At 40.8% G+C, this 23,810-nt stretch overlaps 1 protein-coding gene across 1 annotated transcript in view; it reads right to left on the reverse strand.

The window, feature by feature from the left end:
• Positions 1–23,810, reverse strand: part of SPAG17 (sperm associated antigen 17) — a gene marked incomplete at both ends in the record, with an annotated part of 104,477 nt that overhangs the window by 12,347 nt on the left and 68,320 nt on the right. Inside the window, 13 exons of the mRNA XM_080612689.1 lie at positions 1,071–1,116; positions 3,251–3,364; positions 5,732–5,914; positions 6,284–6,414; positions 7,635–7,765; positions 7,933–8,060; positions 14,904–15,080; positions 15,493–15,647; positions 17,378–17,522; positions 17,810–18,033; positions 19,529–19,658; positions 20,622–20,974; positions 23,149–23,269. Coding sequence (XP_080468815.1) covers positions 1,071–1,116; positions 3,251–3,364; positions 5,732–5,914; positions 6,284–6,414; positions 7,635–7,765; positions 7,933–8,060; positions 14,904–15,080; positions 15,493–15,647; positions 17,378–17,522; positions 17,810–18,033; positions 19,529–19,658; positions 20,622–20,974; positions 23,149–23,269 — 2,038 coding nt within the window. The remainder of the gene's footprint in view (positions 1–1,070; positions 1,117–3,250; positions 3,365–5,731; positions 5,915–6,283; positions 6,415–7,634; positions 7,766–7,932; positions 8,061–14,903; positions 15,081–15,492; positions 15,648–17,377; positions 17,523–17,809; positions 18,034–19,528; positions 19,659–20,621; positions 20,975–23,148; positions 23,270–23,810) is intronic.

Consider the following 23,810-nt stretch of genomic DNA (forward strand, 5'->3'; position numbering starts at 1 on the left):
ACAAGAAGCAGATTAAGGTCATACCCCCCGTATTTCCTGAAATATCTTTATCATCTATGATAAGATTTATCTTATCATAAGAAATATCTTATCATTATAAGACAAATCAAATATCTGTCAATAGGAAAAGTTGCTGATATTCAGTCACTTTCTGACTGGGGAGCAACATTCCATGTCTCTACCTCCTGCTGAAGAAAGTAACATGGGCTTTCAGGAACTTTATTACTCTCAGCTTACTTAAATTGTGCTTAATTATATCTCTGAAGCAGCCATAATCAAAACTTATGGAAGGAACTACTAGTTCAGTATGTAGAATGGAGAAAAGCCAGTCTTTCCTGATTTAAGATTGTGACCAGTTCTGGGGTTTTAATAAGGAGTTTCCATGTCCTCTGACACTGACTTTCACAAAATGTGTTGTTTACTTGATGCTTTGAACCTAAAGAAATTTCCTTGGTTGAAAACGAATTTCTGTGGCAAATTTTAGGAGATTAAAGTATTTGAGTAGTACAATCCAATTTGACTACGACAATGTATCTCAGTGTTTCAGGGGATTTGGACAGCTTTTTCACCATAAAAGAAGACTTAATTTCTCTACTTTTTCTATTTTTACCTTTTGAAGAGCTTTTCTTTCCCAGTATCATGTTCATTAATAAAGTTATGTTAAAATTGCACCTCCATTTAAATCAGGAAACTGGGGAGCAAGCATTTGTTGCAGCAGTTTTCATTTACATTGCACAGTATGCTTTTTTAAACAAACATAAATATTCTTGACAAGGCAGGAAAGATAGAAAAATAACCCTTTAAAGGCTGGCATCACTATGGGAATGAATACTATAACTTTTACTATGGAAATGTGAGTCAAAATGCCAAATACACATGCCTAAACATAGGAATTGTATTTTAGAGGTACTGAAACATTAATGCTAGTAAGTTTTAATCACCTGTGAAAATCACACAATTATCTAGGACATAGATAAATTCACCTTTATGTTCCTCCTTTAAAAATAATACTACAGTATTTTAAAACTTACAATATTTTACAATTTAGAAAGATATTCAAGTTTTATTACCTCTATCACTGAGATTTTCAATTGACTTTTCCCAGTTAGGAAAGGACTGCAATGAAAAGGAATAACTGTGACCATGTGAGAAACAGACTTCACAACAACAGCATCCTGCTCAAAGGATTTCCATCCTAAACAAGTGTTGTTACCTGAGAATGTGACTACAAGAATGGAGGTATTTCAATGTGTTAGAAAACATGAGCTGGCAAAAAAGGAAATGAAGTACAATTTCCCTTGTCTAAAGAGGTATTAATTTCCTTCTTGATGACCTCCTTCACAGATGGCTTTGTATTTTATATGGTTGCTGTTTATTAAATCAGCTAAGCCAGTTCATAATCAAACTTGAATCCATCTGCAAGGGATTTGAACCAGATCTAAAACTCATGGTCACAACAGGAAGTCAAATGGAAAAAGTGTCCAGCAATTTGTAGGCTTCATTATTGAGGAGCAATCTTGTAGTTGGCTTACAATAAAGTCATTGAGGGGCAAACAACTCTAAACTAAGCTGTTTCCTTTATTCTCATGCTATCCCTGAAAACCAGAGATCCTATGACCAGGCAGGCTAGGTTGTAACAGAGATATGGAACAATCAAGACTTGTGAGGAGTGCGATACAGATTCCTAGGTCACAAGAAGGTCCACAATGAGACTCTACTGCTCAGAAAAGAGTTGTCCAGTGTGAAATCTGTAACTGCAAATGTGCTTATGGTAGCCAGAACAATCAACAACAACTAAGTCACCAGATAAGTTCATTGAACTAAGCAGCATGTGAAATTCGGCACCTGGATCTCATCAAAACAAATAGAAAGAGGCAGATGTAGTTACTGACACATCTCTTCTCCATGTTTCTCTTTCCAGAGAAGTTGTGAGCTCCTTCCAGGTTCTTTTGCTAGATACTTCTTTTCTCTACTCTCTTTTTAAGACTTGTATGTCACTTGAAAATAGTGAGGAAAAAATAAATACCAAAGCTTGTAAAATCAAAAAATAGGCTTTAATTTCAGCAAATGAAAATGCTATCTTGGCTAAAAAGTTCAGAGACAGATGCTAGAATAAAGTTAAAATAACATTATAACATTCTAGAGTAAAGTTAAGATCTATCCAGAAAGCCAGGAAAAGGAAATTAACAGCATTTAAAACTGGAAAGATTTCATTGCTAGTATTTTTTCATGTTGAGACAAGGTTTAAAAGGTAGACTGTAAGGCTAAGATGTGTTTGTTTGCTAGAATACACTCACTTTTGAAAGGTCAATGGAAATGAATATTTAAACTAACATGGCTAGATCACATTTTTCAAGTGCCAGATTTTTTAATTCAGTATGTCTGAATTCACTATGTGCATGTTATTTGATTAAGTGGAAATAAAAGTATTTGACACTAAAAAAGAAAATGATGTTTAGTAACTACTAAAGATTTAGGATGTGAATTCACAGCATGCAAGGTACCAAATTTGAAGGAAGCTGTAGGAAACAAATTATTTAAAGAACTGAAAGAAAGCAAACTGATCACTCTTTCCTTAAAATGTAAGCAATGTTTCTCTCGTTCATCCTAATTCATTCCACCCACTTCTGTTTCTTATACCACTCATCTCTCACTAACCTCACTATCTCCTGACTGCTACTCCAAGTCCCTCTTCCCCTATTTAGCCACTTTTCCCATTACTTATTCCCCTCCTTTTCTTTTCATGCTCTAATAATCTGTGCAAATAAGCAGAGCACCTTTACCCAAAAATACAGATGCTTCTCAGCAGTAATAACAATATTCTTTCAAATTGTTTTTGGATTATCTCAAAAGCAGAGCTTAAGCTCTTACTGTGGAGGTGGCTGTGGTTGAAATACAAGTCTCCCAGCTGCAATGACAACAGACTGGAAACATTCTCATCTTAATGTGGGGGGAATATACACATTTCAGTAATTTTGGCCTTTGTGTTTCAGAATGATTCATTCCATAGAGCCAAACTTCTGAACTGTTTTGAGGGCTGCTACCCCAAAATGGCAGTAGTGCCATTCAGCAGCCCAGCTGAATGCTGAGTGCGGCTCTGCTTTACCATTAAACTACGGCAGAGACAGCACTAAGCTTTCCTGACATTTGCTATTTTATTAGTAGACAATGATGTGTTTTAAGACTGACACTTCCAATACAATCCAATGGTTTTGTTGGAAAAGGAAGTTAAAAATGTAATTTTTCTCACTGTAACCAGTTCAAGGAGTCTTGCAGCGTTCTCCTTTTCCTCTTCTGTTCGTGGTTCTTTTACGTTCATTTCTTCCAGCTCTTTTTCCTGCTTTAAAATGTTGTCTGTATATTCCTGGTGGAACAATGGAAAATAACAAGAAAGATGCAGATGTTTTTTTTTTTTGCAGAGGTAGGCTTAAGGGCACATATACAGGGAAAAGAGTTTGTAGAAATAATCATGGAATGGTTTCAGTTGGAAGGGACCTTAAACATTATCTAGTTCAACCCTCTGCAATGGTGGGTTCCTCAAAGCCCCATCCAACCTTGCCGTGGATGTTTCCAGGGATGGGGCATCCACGACTTCACAGGGAAACCCATTTCAGTGCCACACCACACTCACAATGAAGAATTTCTTCCTAATATCTAATCTAAATCTTCCCTCTTTCAGCTTAAAGCCATTGCCCCGTGTCCTGTCATTACATGGCCTTGTAAGAAGCCCCTCTCCAACTTCCTTGTAGGTCCCGTTTAGGTACTGATCTCCTTGAAGCCTTCTCTTCTCCAGGCTGAACGACCCCAACTCTCTCGGTATGTCTTTGTATGCTATTTCTCAATGTCATAAAGGTCCCATCTATCAATTTTTGTGAATGGATTATATAGATATTTAACAGTCTGCACAGAGAAATAGTTTTTAGGTCAAAGAGACAAGTACATGCTGAGAAAGTAGCATGTGAAAGCTTACCAAGGACTCTGAAGACTAGCAAGACTACTGAACATGCAAGAACCAACACAGTAAGGACACCCAAGAGTCTGCTGAAGCTCTACCATGCCAATAGCACACATTGCAATCCACAATGAACTGTGTGACTTGAACCACATCTAATAGATATCTAGATGCCACCTCTGTGTCAGTGTGATCCCCTGCTTCTGAGTAGGCAGGTAGGTTTGGCCTCTCAACTGTTGCAACAGCCTAGGCAAGTACAAGTGAGCATACAAGTGTTCCAGTAAACTATGTGAGCTATGTGAGTAAAGGAATGTGTCGGGTAAATAGCTACTATTAATAATAATCAATGATATTATTAAGATCAGCTTAATGAATAAAGGGTGTTCTAACAAACCTTGTCTGTGATCTCCATTTCCTTCCTATTTGAACTCTTACGGAAAATTAAATTACATCATCAGAATTGAAAAATTAGTTTCAGAAAAAAACCTGAGGCTTTTTTTCAGATGGGGTCTTATGTGCCAGAATCACACCAAGTGATACAGAAAAGATTGCTGTAGAAGCTCAGTTGGATGGAAAAAAGGGTCCTTGAAAAAACCTTGTCCTAATACACCACTCTGCTAGAAAGCTACATGCAGTACCAAGCTTTATGAACAGACAAGGTCCGCAGAAGCAATCTGTTTCCAGTTCTTTTTCATTCCTTTATACCTCTTATATCTTGAAGGAGACAGAGGAAGGAAGAATACCTTTTTCTTTAGATCTTGATTTATTTCTGAAAAAGTGAATATTTGGCTAAAAATTTAAGATACCTCTTTCTGGAAAAAAACCCATTACTTAAATATTGATATATGAACAATGAGAATATTTCCATTGCACATTAACAGCATTATTATGAAAGTGTTCTTGGTGTCAGTAACTGCAGTTCTTCCTTCCCAAGGTAACCCACGGTGTTCTTCTCTCTCTAATAGCCAACAACAGATCTGGTCAATGGAGAGACTCAGGTTGGGATTGTGGTGTTAAATTAATAAATTATAGAACACATGTAATTTGCTCTTTTCTAATTGGTAAGTAATATGAGGTTTTCATTCTAAAATATCTTCTAAGAGCATCCTCCCAGTGTGAATTAAAGAAATCAATGTTTTATACCAACACTGTAAACCTTCTGACAAGGATCAACTGCAGAACTTTCAGATTCCACCTCAGAACACTTGCAGATGAGGTATAGCATCCACCTTGTTATGAACAAGTCACTAATGAGGGATGGACACACTTTGTCAGGAGGCTACACAGCTATTTTCTAGACATGGAGAGATTGACAGAACTAAAACTTGAACTTGGAAATGTTCTCTACTGATTTATCAAAACAATTACACACTAAGACTAGAGTGTGTCTCAGTGACTAAATTAACTGTAGAATTATGGTGGGTAAGAAATTCTTATACAGCTTTATAGCTTTAAGTTTGTAAGGCTTTGTGAAGGGAAAGCAAAGTAAAAGCAAAGTAACAGATATCAATATTGACAACAAGGAAGCTATTTGTTAGTGTACTATCTTTGATGTGTACTGGACTGGATCCCATGTATTCACACAGAGAATAGGTTTCACAAGAGATAAGTAGAACAGTTAAGCTGCTTCAGAAATACACTTTTCTTAGAGCACTTGTCTATGCATGAAATGTTGATTGTTCAAATGTAGTAAACTTTTTTCTTTGCCTCAGGTATATACTGCAAACGTGTGTCACCCAATTTGTTCTCTGGAGGAATAAATAAGTATGATAGCACTACCTTGAGGGAAAGCTGCAGCTTTTCTCTTAGTTCATCATTGAGTGGCTTATACTGGAATAGCTGACGGATTTGCAGTTTATGAGGACATTTGCGCACAGGTACTGACAAGCGTGTCTGCTCTTTGGATCCAATGCAGAGACCCCTCCAAATATATGTTCTGGCTGAGGGATCTGTGATCTTCCTCTGAACATAAACAAGAACAAGCAAAAGAGCAAGAGGCTACTTATATTACTGGCTAAATGCACACACGGCAATGTGTGTCTCATCTGAAAAGCACATGCTCTCCTTATAGCATCACAGCTCTAGACAATGAAGCCAGTAGATTCCTGGCCACAATTTATCTGACAAGATGAACTCCCCTGAAATTTACTATATTCCCTCACAGAGTGTAAAAGAAGCCCAAGGGGACTACATTTTCCCTGACACAGCCTACCCCTTGCTTGGTCTGCTTAAGAAACTAAACTTAACAATGTCACATTGTTTAGAGCTCCATTTCACAGTGACAAACATCTATTGCTTAAGCAGGAAAAGACAATTTTGGAAAAATTATACCTCAGGAGGAGAACATGTGTCCTCTCGGGTCCTTGGTTGAAGATTTGGAGGAACAATACTCTCTGGTTCTTTCTTCATTACCCAGGGGGAAGCTTCAGCCAAAGGGCGGAGGACAGTAATACTTGAAACACCTGGTTTAAAGGCAGATTTTTCCAAGAGTCAGTTCAAATCAAAAAATTATGGACAAGTGTCTCAGACCTCCAGAAAAACATACTCACCTAAGTGTAAAAAACTCTTACCATCATGTAGTAAAAGTCCATGTGAAAATGTGATACTTGTGGCTACAGATAATATTGGATCACAGAGGTGACTACAGAACACTTGAATTAGTTCAGACACTCTGACTCTTTAACAACAGACTGCCTATGCTTCTTGCTTTGATTTTTGGGTGTTGTATAGTGTGTGTACTTCACAGTCTAATTACTGGATGGATTCCATTAGAAGATTATTTGTTTTTATTGTTCTGATCAATTTTTATGTTCATAAAAATATTTTTTCCAACCCAGCCCAAAAATCTACTTAATCTATTACCTACCTCAGAGGTAGCCTTCAAAATGCTATTGCCACTGAGGTACTTTATCACAATGATACAAAATTGTGAAGCTTGCTCTCAAGGCAAATAGAGCCAGTGCTGTGAGAGGCAGAGTGTGAAGTCTGGAAAAGCAGATGTGCTACTATGAAAAATGACAGCTGGTTGTGAACAAGTTTCATTGACTGGGATTTTCACTGGGAAGGTATCTTCTCCATCTTCCTGATCCTTCCACTTTCCAGATCTTTCTGTCTACCTCAGTGCCCTTTTCACTTTTCTCTTTACCCATGGCAAAATTATTTAATTCAGTTTTTACAATGGGGAATAAGTCATTACTGTGAATAGAAGTAGCATTTAAAAGTGTACAAGACCTGGTAAGAGCAGTAGGTGGGGAAGCTGTTCCCCAAGCTTATGTTATAAATCTTTGAGAATAATGTACTTTATGGCTTGAAGCAAACTATTCTTATCATCTCCCCCCATAACCAAGGGAAGCATATGTTCTTGTCTTTTTTGTTTGCTTTCTTAGGACCTTACACCACCACAGTGCATTTCACAGAAACACAGTATCTCTAACTAACTTTGCATTGATTAGCAATCATGTCGGGACATAACTTCTTGCACTGCAACTATGAGGTGGTTGGTGCTATATACTGTTGTGTTTTCCCACAAGCTCCTTCCTCATGCTTCACCATCAGAAGCGTGGGCACTTGCCTACATGGGGAAAAACATTTTGGGATTTCCTGCCCAAATAAAGAGTTTTGAAACTTCTGACTCCACCTTTGCAATTATTTCTGTTATTAGTTTGTCAAAAAAGTTTCCTACCTGGAAGTTCTTCTACAGGATCCTGCAAGACAGCAGCAGCAGGATCACTACAGACCTTGGCCAGATACTCTTGTACATCCTTGTTCCGTAGGAGCTCAGTTCCAGAACCATCTGCTTTGACGATGAAGAACCTACACAGCCAGCCACACACAGACTGTATCAAGAAAATGGGACTCCCACATGATGACATCAAATGTGGAAATAGAGAGTACTGAACAAAGGGAGCAAAAATCTAGGAACCCTGCACAAATACAGAGTAGTGAAGAAAGTGTAAACCTAGGAATCCACTGCTGGTTACCTGGGGACATGTTCATCATAAATGATGGGTTTGTTAACTTCTTGGAGTGCTGCTGCTGAACTTCTGTCCTCCTTGTCATCAGAGTCAATGCTAGGAACACACACATTTGTGCTGCCATCAGCCATGACCTATCATAGGAATTATATAAAATTACTTGAGTTATATGATACTTTTAAAACAGTAACTTGCTGCTGAACTTTTATATGACCTAGCTCAGTGAAAGAGACAGAAAAATCATATTTCATGTTGAACAACCTGAAAAAAAAGTGAAGACGAAAACTGAAAACACAGTAAAAAAGGCAAACCAAATATTTCTAGGAAGACATGCAATATCATAAATACTAATATCACATGCTGATATTTAGCAAATGCTCAAGGACTGTTAGTTGTCAAACAGGACCATCCATGTTTACATTCCACATTTATCATACATATCTGCAGGCATCAGTAGGCAACTTCACTGTCCTGGGTTCAGCAGTAGCAGTCATTTTTTCTCCTTCTTAGTAGCTGGTGCAGTGCTGTGGTTTTGACTTTCGGCCTGTGAGCAGCGCTGATAACACTGATGTTTTTAGTTACTGCTCAAATGTTTACCCTGACCAAGGACTTTGTGAGTCTCATGCTCTGCCAGGGAGGAGGGGAAGCTGGGACGAAGCAGAGACAGGACACCTGACTCAAACTAGCCACAGAGGTATTCCGTACCACAGCACGTCATGCCCAGGAGGTAACTGGGAGTCCCTCAGAAGGGCTGGCTCACTGCTTGGTTGGGCTGGATACTATTGGTCAGCGGGTGGTATTGTAATCTCTTCCCTTGTTATTTCCCTCATCATTATTATTATTGGTGGTAGCAGTAGTGATCTGTGTTATACCTTAGTTACTGGACTGTTCTTATCTCAACCCATGGGAGTTACATTCTTTCAATTTTCCTCCCCATCCCTCCGGGAGTGGGGGGGAGAGAAGGCGGGGGGGGGGGAGTGAGTGAATGCTGGGTATAAACCACGACATGGTTTAAACTGGCATGGTTGAGTTTAAACCACGACATTCACACAAAAATACTCACTTTCTGGTCAAGTCAGGTAACAGTATACTCAGCCACTGACGTACCTCTGCGAGGTATATATGTATCTATGTATATATACCGACGCACAGAGAGATATAAACAAATATATATGTAATCGTATATATGTCTATATGCTAATATGTTAGTAATTAATTAGTTAGTAATTAATTAGTTAATTAATATGTTAGTAATTAATTAGTTAGTAATTAATTAGTGCCACACAGCACATACATATATAACTATATATAGGTGTATATACAAATATAAATGTGTATATATAAATATGTGCATATACATATGTACAGGTGTGGCTGTATATATAGGTATATAGGCAAATGTGAATAAATACGTACACACATCTGTATGCACGTGGATATATGAAGAGATATAGATGATATAGATACAGATTATATACTTGTATCTGTCTGCCTATAGATATATATATTTATAGAGGTGGCCCTTTTCAGGCATTCATTCACTTTAAAAATATGGTCTCAGATTATCTTATGATAATACTGAGTGAATACTACAGTATATTCCTTTTTGAAAATACTATGTGATTATTAACTAACATATCATTAACATACAAATAAGGTAGCTAACAACAAATAATAACCTAACCAGGAATAATAATGCCTTTGGAAGATACAGTTTAAACCAGGGCGATTCAAACGGCAGTCAGTGAACTAACTGAATCTGACATACTCACCCCACACTTTTTTTTACTGTAGTCTCAGATGTGACTAGGACAGAGGAAAACTGATCCTATTACACCTGTGCCTGGTTGCTATCTCTACCAAGCATGTTAAAGGTGAGAACTGGGTAACAGCTGATTGTAGCAGCAGGCAAGGCAGGATTCAAAAGCTGGATGCCTGTCATAACTGTGCACAATGAGAAGCTTAGATCCATGAGCTGTTACAGGTATTTTATCCACATGGTTACCCTCTCCATCACATGAGCACTTACCCAATGAAAATGGGGTCCTGAGAATAAAGTAGTGGGATGATGTAAATAAAATATACTCCATTAATGGCAAAACCAACAAAACTTGTTTTCCCTACAGTTATTCTTCATGTCTGCATCCTCACATACTGCATTAAATCTCATCATCTGCTCCCATGATGCCTTCAACTGCTCCCACAGCCTCCTCAACCCCCTTCCTTTGTTCCTTAAGTATCAGCTGAGAAAAAACAGGATGTGCTGATGCCGATGCCAAAGCAAGTTCCATGCTGCTTTGAACTGCATTGATTTTATAGGAACTTGATATCTTTGAAATTTCTATCCCTCTGGTCGATAAGTTCAAAATTTATTAGGGAGAGATTGACATATATCATGGATTATACAAGCACTGCTTCTTCAGCCAAGTTAAACACTGTTACAATGAGTATGTCCAGAGGAACCTCAGTGCTGTTTTGCAGGAATATGGGAAACTGGTAATGATTACAGTTGCAACAACAGAAAGGATACTCTAAGGATGTCACATCTAGAAGCTTTAATTAGAACCTTACTTAGAAAACAGTATGCAGGTCACAGACACTTAGATTATGTTCCTGAACTCAAAACTAAGCACTAACCTAGCTCAAAAGTATCTCTTAGATGTGAAAGGATCACAGGACAAACAGTACTGAATCATTCACTTTACAACATTTGCCTTACCAGGCAGATTAGGATGCTTCTATGGACTTCCTGAAGAGCAAATGTCCTCATTTGCAAAGGTGATAAGTCATGCTAATTAAGGTTTGCTTACAGGTGAGGTGAACTGAAGACCATGTGTTTTATTTCAGTCTCTCTAAAAAGGGGGAAATCCCCAAAAAGGGAAATCTATCACATATTCAAGAACATTTCAGAGACCTGATTCAGAAGCTGTTCCCTTCTGGCTAGCTAAGCTACTTTAAGTAGCTTGAATTGCTGAGGTGAGCAGCTCGAGAGAGGATGCCTTCAACACTGGAGCAGGGGGGAGATCACCATCCAGGAGCCTCAACTCAGAACTACAACAGCCCTCGAAGGAGCCTCGAGTCCCCGACAGGACTTGCCCACGAGCCGGCAGCTCCGCTTAGGCGAGCAGCTGACTCACAGGGGGCGGAGCCATGAGGAGCAGCACCAGCCCTGAGTGGGTAAAAACCTGCCACAGGGAGCACGAGTGACTAGGGGGAGTTGAGGCAGTTTGTGCGGGCAGGCGAGCAGGATGGTGAGTACTCACCGTATGATCAGGGCCCAGTCTGGGAACTCTGCTCTGGCTGCCCCGGCGATGGCCAGTGCAGGCACCCAGACAGAGCCGATGAGAGGGGAGGCTGCAGTGCAAAGCTCTGGGTGTAGAGAGTGCCTGCACTGGTCTCCTGTCTCCTGAGGGAACGGTGCACAATGGGCAGGGCTGCACTCAGTGCTCCCTGGTGGAGGTCCTCCTGCAGCACGTGGCTGAGCTGCGGGATGCTGTTAATAGGCTGCAAGATGTCAGGGAAGCTGAGAGGAAGCAGCACTGCTTGCTCCAGGCCCAAACAGTGCAGGGGCCTCAAGCATCCCCTGCAGCTCATGGAAGAGAGAAGGAGGCTGTCAAACCAGGAAGCTGGGAAACAGTAACAAAGAAAACCAACAAAAAAAGGAGGAAGAGGACAATTAAAAGCAAGGAGCTTCCTCCTAAAGCTGTTGTCCCCACCCAGAAGCGCTTTGCTATCCTCCAGGGGGCTGATGAGGAAACGCACTCACACCAGAAACAACCGGCTGGTGCACTGGTAAAGAAGATCTCTCCTGGTGCTGCCAGGAAAAAGCATTGGGTCGTAGTAGTAGGGGACTCTACTTTGAAAGGGACAGAAGCACTTGTTTGTCATCCTGACCCAGTCTCAAGGGAGGTGTGTTGCCTACCTGGGGCACGGATCAGGGATGTTGCAGAGAGGCTGCCTGCTCTAGTAAGTCCCATGAACTGTTACCCACTTCTAGTGATCCATGTGGGTGCTAGTGATGTAGACAGCAGTAGCCTGGAGAACATAAAGAAGGACTACAGAGCCCTGGGAGAGGTGGTTAGGGGCACTGGAGCTCAGATTGTCTTTTTATCAATTCTCCAGGATACAGGGGAGGATCCTAAAAAGGCTAGGTGGATTGGCCACGTTAATAAATGGTTAAAAGGGTGGTGTCATAGTCAGAGGTTTGGGTGTCTTGAACACTGGACTCAAGTTAGTAGGCCAGGTCTACTGGGGGCTGGTGGAGCTGCTCTGATAAAGAAGGGGAAGAGCGGTTTTGGTAGGAGGCTGGTCACGGTTGCTTTAAACTAGATGTGTTGGGGGAGGGGGGCATCTTTCCATCCCAACACACCCAGTCAGTTGCCAGCACCTGTAATAAATGCTCAGAGCAATGTAGAGATATTCCAGCTGCTCCAGCCAATGAGCCGGCTTCATTTGGAGCTCGGCTCAGATGCCTCCATACAAACACCTGCATTATGGGGAACAAACAAGAGCAATTAGAGATGTGTGCACGTCTACGGGGTATGATATAATAGGTATCACAGAAACATGGTGGGATGGCTCCTATGACTGGAGTGTTGGAATGGAAGGTTACAGGCTCTTTAGAAAAGACAGGCCCGGGAGGCGGGGAGGGGGAGCTGCTATTTATGTTAGGGATAGGCTGGAGAGTATGAAACTGTGTCTGGGGACAGGTGAGCAGTCAACAGAGAGTTTGTGGGTCAGGGTTAAAGGGAGGACAGCAATGGGAGACATTACTGTGGGGATCTGTTACGGACTGCCTGATCAAGAGGAATCTGTGGATGAAGCACTTTACAGACAGATAGGAACAGCCTCACGCTCGCAGGCTCTTGTTCTCATGGGGGATTTCAACCACTCTGATATCTGTTGAAGGGACGGTACAGCCTGGCACAAGCAATCCAAGAGGTTCCTCAATTGTGTGGAAGACAACTTCCTTCTGCAAGTAAAAGAGGAGCCGACAAGGAGAGGTGCCATGCTTGACCTCGTGCTCACCAACAGGAAGGGGCTGGTTGGAAATGTGATGCTCCAGGGCAGCCTTGGATGCAGCGATCACGAGATGGTCAAATTCGAGATCCTCAGGACAGTGAGAAGAGCGTGCAGCAAGCTCACTGCCCTGGACTTCAAGAGAGCAAACTCTGGCCTCTTCAGGAGCCTGCTTAGTAAGGTTCCATGGGATATAGCCCTAGAGGTCAGGGGAGCCCAAGACTGTTGGTTGACATTCAAGGATCATCTGCTACAAGCTCAGGAGCGTTGCATCCCAACTAGAAGGAAGTGCAGCAGGGGGGCCAGGAGACCTCCTTGGATGGATAAGGAGCTGCTGAGAAAAATTTGAAGGAAAAAAGAGGCTTATAAGAGGTGGCGGCCTGGGAAGAATACAGGGATGTTGTCCAGGAAGCTAGGGACCAGGTTAGGAAGGCTAAGGCCCAGTTAGAATTAAACTTGGCTAGATGTTAAGGATAACAGGAAGGGATTCTATAAGTACATAGCAAATTAGAGACAAACTAGGGACAATGTAGGCCCCCTCCAGAAGATATCGGGAGAACTGGCTACCCTGGATTTGGAGAAGGCTGAGGTTCTTAATGACTTCTTTGCCTTGGTCTTCACTGGCAAAGGCTCTGACTGCACCACCCAAGTCTTGGAAGGCGGATGCAGGGACTGTGAGAATGAAGACCCTAGGCCCACTGGAGGAGAGGATTTGGTTCAAGACCATATTAAAAACCTAAACGTACACAAGTCCATGGGACCTGATGGAATCCATCTGCAGGTCCTGAGGGAGCTGGCGAATGAAGTTGCTAAGCCACTGTCCATCATATTTGAAAAATCATGGCAGTCAGGTGAAGTTCCCGATGTCTGGAAAAAGGGAAATATAACCCCCATTTTCAAGAAGGGGAAAATGGATGACCCGGGGAATTACAGACCAATCAGTCTCACCTCTGTGCCTGGCAAAATCTTGGAGCAGATTCTCCTGGAAGGCATGCTAAGGCACATGAAAAACAACAAGGTGCTTGGTGACAGCCAGTATGGCTTCACTAAGGGGAAATCCTGCCTGACCAATTTGGTGGCCTTCTATGATGGGGCTACGAAACTGACGGACAGGGGCAGAGCAGTTGACGTCATCTACCTGGACTTGTGCAAAGCGTTCGACACTGTCCCACATGACGTCCTTGTCTCTAAATTGGAGAGACATCAATTTGATGGGTGGACCACTCGGTGGATAAAGAACTGGCTGTATGGCCGCACGCAAAGAGTTGTGGTCAATGGCTCTATGTCTGGCTGGAGACCAGTAGCGAGCAGTGTCCCTCAGGGATGGGTGTTGGGACCGGTCTTGTTCAACATCTTTGTTGGTGACATGGACAGTGGGATTGAGTGCGCCCTCAGCAAGTTTGTCCATGACACCAAGCTGTGTGGTTCGGTTGATACGCTGGAGGGAAGGGATGCCATCCAGAGGGACCTCGACACGCTTGTGAGGTGGGCTGATGCCAACCTTATGAAGTTTAACCATGCCAAGTGTAAGGTCCTACACCTGGGTTGGAGCAATCCCAGGCACAGCTACAGGTTGGGCAAAGAAGAGATTCAGAGCAGCCCTGAGGAGAAGGACTTGGGGGTGTTGGTCGATGAGAAAATGAACATGAGCCGGCTTCAGTGTGCGCTTACAGCCCAGAAAGCCAATTCTGGCACTGGAATGGGTTGGCCAGGGAAGCTGTGAATGCTCCATCCCTGGCAGTGTTCAAAGCTAGGTTGGACGAAGCCTTGGGTGGCATGGTTTAGTGTGAGGTGACCCTGCTCATGGCAGGGCTGTTAGAACTAGATGATCTTAAGGTCCTTTCCAACCCCAACTATTCTATGATTCTATGAAGCATTACAAGGCTTAAAGCTGACTATGAGAGATGTTTATGAGATAAAATTACTTAAAATTACTTGTTCCCTTCCATTTATTTTACCTTGAAAATATTTCCTTCAGTATCCACCATTTCACAAATAGTGCTGGAAGTGTGTTTCATAATGTATCTCCCTGGCTGTTTCTCTTCTTCCTTGCTGATGAAATTGAAAACTTCATGGGTATAAACTGCTGAGCAATCTCCATCAATGAAAAGGGATCCTGTCTTCGTGGGTAAAACCTATGACAGTAAAAAAGGAAGAGGTTCAGTCGTGAAAGGTGAAATCTTCAGTCCAGAGGTACTGTGAAAATGAAGAAGAGACGCAAATCAAGAGGAGAGCTTTCAGACCTTCATCACTGAGTTATCCAGTTTTGAAGGACTGAAGGGAGAGAAAGAAGATAAGGTGCAGGAGGCAGGCTGATGTTAGTCTTTGTAACATTTAACTTAGGGAAATTTAAGATTGTGATTTAACTATACTATACAGTTGTGAGCAAGTATCTAAATACTGGCAGAATATAAAAGAGATAGAATCACAGGATTTGTGAAGGTTATAGAAAAGGGAGTTAAAATAGTCAAGGTGAGAGTTGCTGGTGGCAGGGAACTTGTAACACAAAGATGAATTTCATTGTCACAAACTGAAAATAATTCCCACCTGATATGTTCCCTGTGGCTCTGCAATAAGACGTGTCCCATCTCCAAAGATGGTACAACAGGTACCATCCTCACAGTTTATTATAACAGTAGCAAACTCAGGATTCTCTACTTGCATGTATTTCACCTTCTTCATGGTGGCTCCTGAGGGTTTATCTAAGAAATAATACTGACCAATGAGACACTGAAATTCTTAATGCCTGTAATACAAGCTCTAAAATGTGAAGAAATTCCTGTTCAGCATCACAAATCTTGGAAAACAATCACACTGATATGTTAATCTGGCCATTGCCTTCCTGTTGAATAGACAGATGAGTTTGAGGTCAGTGTTTTGACTTTTGAAATCATAGAATGGTTTGGGTTGGAAAGGACCTTAAGATCATCCAGTTCCACCCCCGTCCCATGGGCAGGGACAACTCACACTAGATCGTCTTTCCCAAGGCTCTGTCCAACCTGGCCTTGAACACTGCCAGGGATGGAGCATTTACAACTTCTTTTAGACAACCCATTCCAGTGCCTCACCACCCTCACAGTAAAGAACTTCTTACTTATATCTAATCTGAACTTCTCCTTTTTCAGTTTAAACCCTTTACCCCTTGTCCTGTCGCTGCAGTCCCTAATGAAGAGTCCCTCTCCAGCACCCTTCAGATACTGGAAGCTGCTCTGAGGTCTCCATGCAGATTCTCTTACCCAGGCTGAACAGCCCCAACTTTCTCAGCCTGTCTTCATATGGGCTCTAGCCCCTGATCATTTTCATGGCTTCCTCTGGACTTGCTCCAACAGTTCCATGTCCTCCGTATGTTGAGGACACCACAACTGCATGAGAGCAGAGTACAGAGCAGGATCATCTCCTTCAACCTGCTGATCACACTCCTTTTGATGCAGCCAAGGATATGGCTGGCTTTCTAGGCTGTAAAATTCCCATAGGGAGATGTTCCTGAACACTTTCTGTGAATGTACTGCCAACCAGAAGAAACACGGAGAACCATTAGCCCCACTTATTACAGGCAAACAGAAGTTCTGCTTCTTCAGATAAGACTCAAATCAGCTTGCTTGCTAGTATCAGGGTAGATGAAAAGAGGGCAATGAACATACTAGAACTGTATTATTATATGTATGTATGTATATATATGTAATATTATATTGTGTCCAGTTCTGGGCCCCTCAGTTCAAGAAGGACAGGGACCTGCTGGAGAGAGTCCAGCGCAGGGCAACTAAGATGATTAAGGGAGTGGAGCATCTCCCTTATGAGGAAAGGCTGAGGGAGCTGGGTCTCTAGTTTGGAGAAGAGGAGACTGCGGGGGGACCTTATTAGTGTATATAAATATATAAAGGGGGAGTGTCATGAGGATGGAGCCAGGCTCTTCTCAATGGCAAACAATGATAGGACAAGGGGTAATGGGTATAAACTGGAACACAAGAGGTTCCACTTAAACTTGAGAAGAAACTTCTCAGTGAGGGTGACAGAACACTGGAACAGGCTGCCCAGGGAGGTTGTGGAGTCTCCTTCTCTGGAGACATTCAAAACCCACCTGGACACATTCCTATGTAACCTTATCTAGGTGTTCCTGCTCTGGCAGGGGGATTGGACTAGATGATCTTTTGAGGTCCCTTCCAATCTCTAACATACTGTGATACTGTGTAACTGCAGCACTGTGGTCTCAGGGTGAAGGTGGGCCATGAAAGACGGAAATTTGCTTGTTTGAAGCTATGTAATTTTTGCACTGAATACTGCTGAAAAAAAGACCAAGCAGACAAACTAAGCCTTGTCTGCACTAGTGAATTTGTTATTTAGGCTACTAGCATAAGCCTTCTTTAGTATATTTTTTGACAATTATCTGCTTCACAAGACAGACCAGAGACAAGTGTTGCTCTTTTGATTTTACCTGTTTCCTCATTACGCTTGGGTACAAAAAGTTCTTCACAGTTTTTATATGAAGTCATGATCCTAGTACCATCAGCATGATCTACTATTCTGCTTCCATCGAGCTTCTCAATAATTATCACTTCATCATCTCGTACAGTCATAACCTGAAAGAATGAAGGAATACTCATTTATTTAGCACTGTGATAGTTTAAACAGCAACAAGAGTAATACAAGGCATTATGTAATAACATTCTGAAGAAGCTACTGCTACTTTATCTACTTCAGAGACTGAGGAATCACATTTTCAACAAAATCTAAAGCCTTTGTATTAGTAACAGTGTAATAACACAAACTATAGCCTATGTGTTCAAAGAACAAAACCTACAACTTGTATGATGGCAGCCCTTTTACCCTAGTAGACAGTGCTATAATAACACAAAAATAGTAATACCGTTCCATCAGCTGGATCAGTTGCCTGATAGATTAAGAGTGGTTTCAGATCCATTCTCTTTCCTTCCTTAGTGCCCACTTGAATGCCTGATGGAGTTGTTGTTATCCAGGTTCCTGCCTGGTTCACCTCAGCTTGCTCAGAATTAACCACATCCTGTATAGTATTTTCAAACAACTCATCCTTGGCTGGGTGTAATTTGTTGGTTTTGTCATTGGCTTTCCCTGCTGAAACAAAAAAATTCTGTATCAGACTTGGTATTCTCTAAGGCAAAAGAAAAATCAATGAAGTGCAGAGATTCTGTGAGTATTGGTTTTGACAGAATTGAAAGAACAACTCTATATCAGGCTGGAAGGAAATTACAAGCCCTGTTATTCAAAGGTGTGCCTGTGAACTAACCTTATTGAATGGGTTCATTAATGACACAGAAAAAGTGGAGAGCATGCTACTGACATCTGATTGTGACCTGACTTTGGAAAGGAACTATTAATGCAGAAGGAAATCTGAATGGATTACAGAGAAAAAAGCTTCCAAAAGCGTCCCATGAGCTTGAAGATAAAAGAGGAATTTGATACAGCTTATTAAAATAATATTTAATGTGAAAAAGAACAAAAATCTGCATTAGACATATTTGCAACAATAGAACAAAAGAAAGACCTGGGGGAATCATCCATACAGAATGATTACAAGTTATTAGTGTGAAAATACGCTAACAGAAAAAAGGTAAACACAATCCTGTGGCGCATCAGAAGAAAACGGGGGGAGACTCCATTGCGAAAGGGAACTGGAGAGTGGAGTGATCATATTAAGAATGTGATGGAGAACTCCAGTCTCCCATATTTGAAATAAGAAACTTAGATTAAGGGTATAGTGTTCACTATAAATTTGTCAAGACTAAGCAGTGGAGATTAAAAGTGTGTGGGGGAAAGCAATCATGAGTAAAGGATATACACTGGCCACAGACAATGATACTTAGAAGATAGTTCATCAGAGAAGTTCTCAAACATCCAACCACTTATCCTAAAGAATATCCTAAGAACAAGGGCTGGATTTGATAACTCAGAAAGTCTCTTTCTGAGAGACTTTTCTCTTTGTCAGCAATTTTTATTCACATACTTCCATAGGTTCTAAGTTAATATTATGATGAGTCATAATTATTCTGTGCACCGAGTAGCACTGATGGTGTTTTTGAACTACACTATGAGGTATGAAGTAAACTTTTATTAGGTTCTTTCTCAGTCAAACAAAATAAGGTAAGAATGGTTATACTGGCACAGATCACAAGTCCATATGATCAATTGCTAAGTGCCTTATAATAGTAGTTGCCTTGAAATACATATAATGAGAAAGAAAAATACACTAAAAGTCCTCCGTGAAAGAAGCATTTCTCAACACCAAGGCTAAAAACTAACACTTAAGTAAGGATTTGACAAGAATGTAGTTACAAGGATTTCTGTTAAAAGGCTTTGTGTTGAATCATTTTGGTACCTATGTAATTCTTACACAAACTTTTACTTATTAGAGTCCTAGCATGTTAAAAGACAAATAAATCCAGAGTAGAAGAAAAACTATTTGCTACGGAGGTATCAAATCAGCAGTGCACAGCAGTGGAGTACAGACAGATTTGTACTAGTAGAATTTTCAGACTAAAGAAAGATGCCCTTTATTAAGTATCATCAGCCATTCTAACTTTTAATCTATCCAAACCAATGGAAATATTACCTTTCTTAGTGCTGGTCTCAGGTAAAAGATCAGATTCCGGTAACAGTTGCACGTCATCTGGAACAGCAGGTGCTGGTAGGACAGGACCAGAATCAGGACTCCTACTCACTGTGCCATCAGCAAATAGAATCTACAGAAATCAAGCATATACTAGAGGTTAATATCACTGCAAACACCAATAGAAAGTCTCAAAAGAATGTGCTGCAAATGCAGTAGCCACTGCAATATTGTGGGTGACAGAGGTGAAAAAAGTAAAAGCTCTCAAAATGAATACAAGAATAAAGCTTCCTAAAAAAGGAGACAAAGGGAATAAGAGGGGAAGGGAGGGGAAGGGAGGGGAGAAGGCAGAGAAGAGGAATTAATCCCATTAATCATTGCCCAAAGGACTGCTAATTGCTGCAGTTCACATATATAGTGTCTTAGTTCTATAATGACAAATAGGCATTATAAAACCAAACAGTAAAGATTATTCTTTGACTATTTAAGTGGTCAAAAGTTGACTTTTTTCTTTGTAGCAGTGGTAATGCATCTGTATCACCACACTGATCTATATTCAGGTATTCCACATGTCTAGGATTACTGTTAACTTTTTAGCCATCAAGACAGATAACAAAAAGAAGTCATAGTTCTTTCTATTGCAACTGTTTTCTGAGATCTACTGTCCATTACACTCAAATCTTGATATGCATGTTCCCTGTGTGGCAGACGAAGCCTAGAATTGCCCCAACTGTCTCTGAATTAATTTACAAATCAATATAGATGTTCTAGGGAGAAGGTACAATGTAGAAAACAAATAGACAACATAAAGAAACATCTCAAGAATTACATTTACTGATCAGGAATGTAGTACACAAAACCATATTTAGGTATTTCCCAATCCCAAAGTTGCCTAAAATCTTCACATGCCTAAAATTTTTATCATCAGAATTCCCTATGTGCCTTAAGTTCTGATTCTGAGCAAAGTTAAAAGTATAACTCAGTGGTTACTTAACTCCTTCATCTACAAACGGGACAATTCTCTATCTCAGTTGACAAGCGCAAGTTTAAGGGTAATTGCACGCAGGCTGCTTTCAATTAATTCTATTAAACCTACCTGGGTAGATCCATCCATCAGGTACTTTATGACAGTTCCTTGACTGGTGATGACTCTCGACACCTCTTGTTCTGCTTGCCTTGCCACAGATGCATATAAACGAGAGTTCTTTACGTTTTGGGGATAACTCTGCCTAACCAGAATTTCCCAAGTGGGCTCCTTGTCCTGTTCTCTTTCAGTGTCTTCACATTTTATTTCACCCTTTGTAACCTCATGTTCCTCCTCCTCTCCAGTATCCATAACCTCTCCCTCCTTTGGTTTGTTTGCCTCGGCCTCCTCTTCCTTGTCTTCATTTGCTTTGGCCTCCCTTTCCTTTACCACCTCTTTCTCAACTTCAGCTGCAGTGGCTTCACCTTTCAAATATGAAATCAAATTCTGAATTACTTAATACTGCACAGCACATTCAAACAGTGCTAAACACCCAGCATCATGGTTTCTACAGAAATTATGCAACTTTAGGCAAGTAAAGCTAACCCTCCTTGACTTCTTCTCTAATCCAATTGAATTTGTTAATTATTTTTTATTCAATTAATTGAATTATTTTATTATTATTTTATTATTAATTAATTTATTCAATTAATTGAATTCTTCTCTAACTCCACAGAGTAAGTGACAGACTCTGTTTTCCAAAGAAAAATTCAAAGCAGTCATCTACTCAGAAACTCAAAAACATCCTCCTGTGGAGGGTGTTTTTCAAAAGAAAATATGGGAAATTTGAAGATGGATTTATTATGGATGCTGAACTTTTGAAAGACTGACATTAGGTGAGAGGAATTTTCTAGCTGCCTATAAAGATGAAAAAAAACTTCCTGAGTTTCTCCGAGTTTGAGTTTGTATAGAAAATAAAATTAGGTACTTTGTCTACTAGAAGAAATAAGGTTTTTAGATTAATTTATGGCAGTGTGTTGAGTATATGAATGAGTACAATTATGGTACGTCTGTCACAAGACAATATGGATGAATCTGTATTTGCTGTTCACCTCATCTATTCAACATTTCAACTTATGTTCCTTGCCAAACTGTGTACACTTGAAGACCCTCTGCATCTTCTTTACTTCATGCTAGACTGATTAGAACACATTTACCCTAAACTGGAAAAATCTGGCAAGCTGGCTGCATCTATAGGGACTTTACTAGCGGAGACAGGGATGTGATCATCCCATTCTATCCAGCACTTGTCAAGCTGCACATGAAGTACTGTGTCCAGTTCTGGCCTCCACAATTCAAGAAAGATGCAGACAGACTGGACAGGGTCCAAGGGAGATGATAAAAGGGCTGGAGAACCCATCCTATGAGGAAAGGGTGAAGCAGTTAGGTCCCTTTTCCCTGAAGAAGGCTCAGACGGGACCTCTTCACAGTATCCTAGTACTTAAAGGGTGGCTACGAAGTGGATGGAGACTCTCTCTTCATGAGGAGCCACATGGAGAAAACAAAGGACAATGGGTACAAGTTGCACCAGGAGATGTCTCATCTCGATACAAGAAAGAAATTTTTCACAGTGAGAACAATCATTCACTGGATCAATCTCCCTGGGGATGTGGTAGAGACCCCACTGCCATAGGTTTTCAAGATGCAACTGGACAGGGTGCTACATAATCTCATCTAGGCTCCCTTTTCTACAAAAGGTTGGACTAGATGATATTCCAAGGTGGGCTGTTCTATGTTTCTATGATTTTGACATAAAAAGGGAAAAGATGTCTGAGAAGAAAAATGAGGGAAGCTTTTATTAGCAGTTTAGATCAATGTGGCTCTCCAAATATAATCCAGATATTCCTCTCTCACATGGTTATAAGTTTGTGCTGGATCCTTGTGTACCATATTGTATTTATTAATGCTATTTAATATAAATATCTTATTTTTTGTTAATTTATATGCACTGGTCTTACTGCTTGGCTGATTCTTAAGAGGTATGTTGTTTCATCAGTTGCCAGGAAGACAAATGACTCTTGTCAAGTTTTATGCAACTGCTCACGCATAGGATGTGTTGGAATTACTACTGACATCTGCTTGGTGTGTGTGATAAATCTGTTTTATTCCTGGATACGGCTAACCTCTAAAGTTGTGCTGATCTATTCTCACATAGTCAACATGTCCAATACAGCCTGGGCTGAACAGATTTGTTGTACATAGGTATTAAATGACATCTGGCATCCATTTATATATATGTGCATATATATGCGTTTATGAAATATGAATTGAATTTGTGTATTTTTCTATATTCCAATATACATGCATATTCAACTGATTATTCGACACGGCTCCCATGTGCTTTTTTAGGATTGCTGTTTCCCTGCCCCCAATCTGTTATGTCCAATAACTTGCAATTCTAGATTTTAATTTTGTTTGAATTGAAACACATTATTTATGTTGCAAATACCATTAAATAGACATTATGAGAGACTGAGCAATCAGAGACATTAAACTGGTCATATTGTTACATCTAAACCCATTCAAGGCAGAAACTATTTTCTTCTGTAATTTTAACTTGGTTTAAATTCCTTACTCTGCAGTGGCTCAGAAAACTAACCTCCAAAACTTTCACCAAAGAAAGTTACTACTAGTCCATTGGGACAGGAGATGTTCAAACCTGGGAAAGCAGGAGCATCAGACATCACTTGTGTTGGAGAAACCGATTCTTCCACTTCTATCTACAGAAACATGAATTAGTATTATTCCTGTTGTCGTTTAAGCCCAGCTGTAACTTAGAACCACGCAGCCGCTCGCTCACTCCCCCCTTTCTTTCTCCCCCTGCTCCCGGAGGGATGGGGAGGAGAATCAAAAGAATGTAGCTCCCATGGGTTGAGATAAGAGCAGTCCAGTAACTAAGGTATGACACAAAACCACTGCTGCTACCACCAATAATAATGATAAAGGAAATAGCAAGGGAAGAGAATATAACCACTCACCACCCATTGACCGATACCCAGCCCGACCCAAGCCGTGATCTAGCCCTTCTGGGTAACTGCCCCCAGTTTATATATACTGGGCATGACGTGCTGTGGTATGGAATACCCCTTTGGCAAGTCTGGGTCAGGTGTCCTGTCTCTCTTTCCTCCCGGTTTCCCCTCCTCCCTGGCAGAGCATGAGACTCAAAGTCCTTGGTTGGAATAAACATTACTTAGCAACAACTAAAAACATTGGTGTTATCAGCGTTGTTCCCAGGCTGAAAGTCAAAAAACACAGCACTGC

Source organism: Psittacula echo (genome assembly GCF_963264785.1).
Source record: "Psittacula echo genome assembly, chromosome: 3".
Lineage (NCBI taxonomy): Eukaryota > Metazoa > Chordata > Aves > Psittaciformes > Psittacidae > Psittacula > Psittacula echo.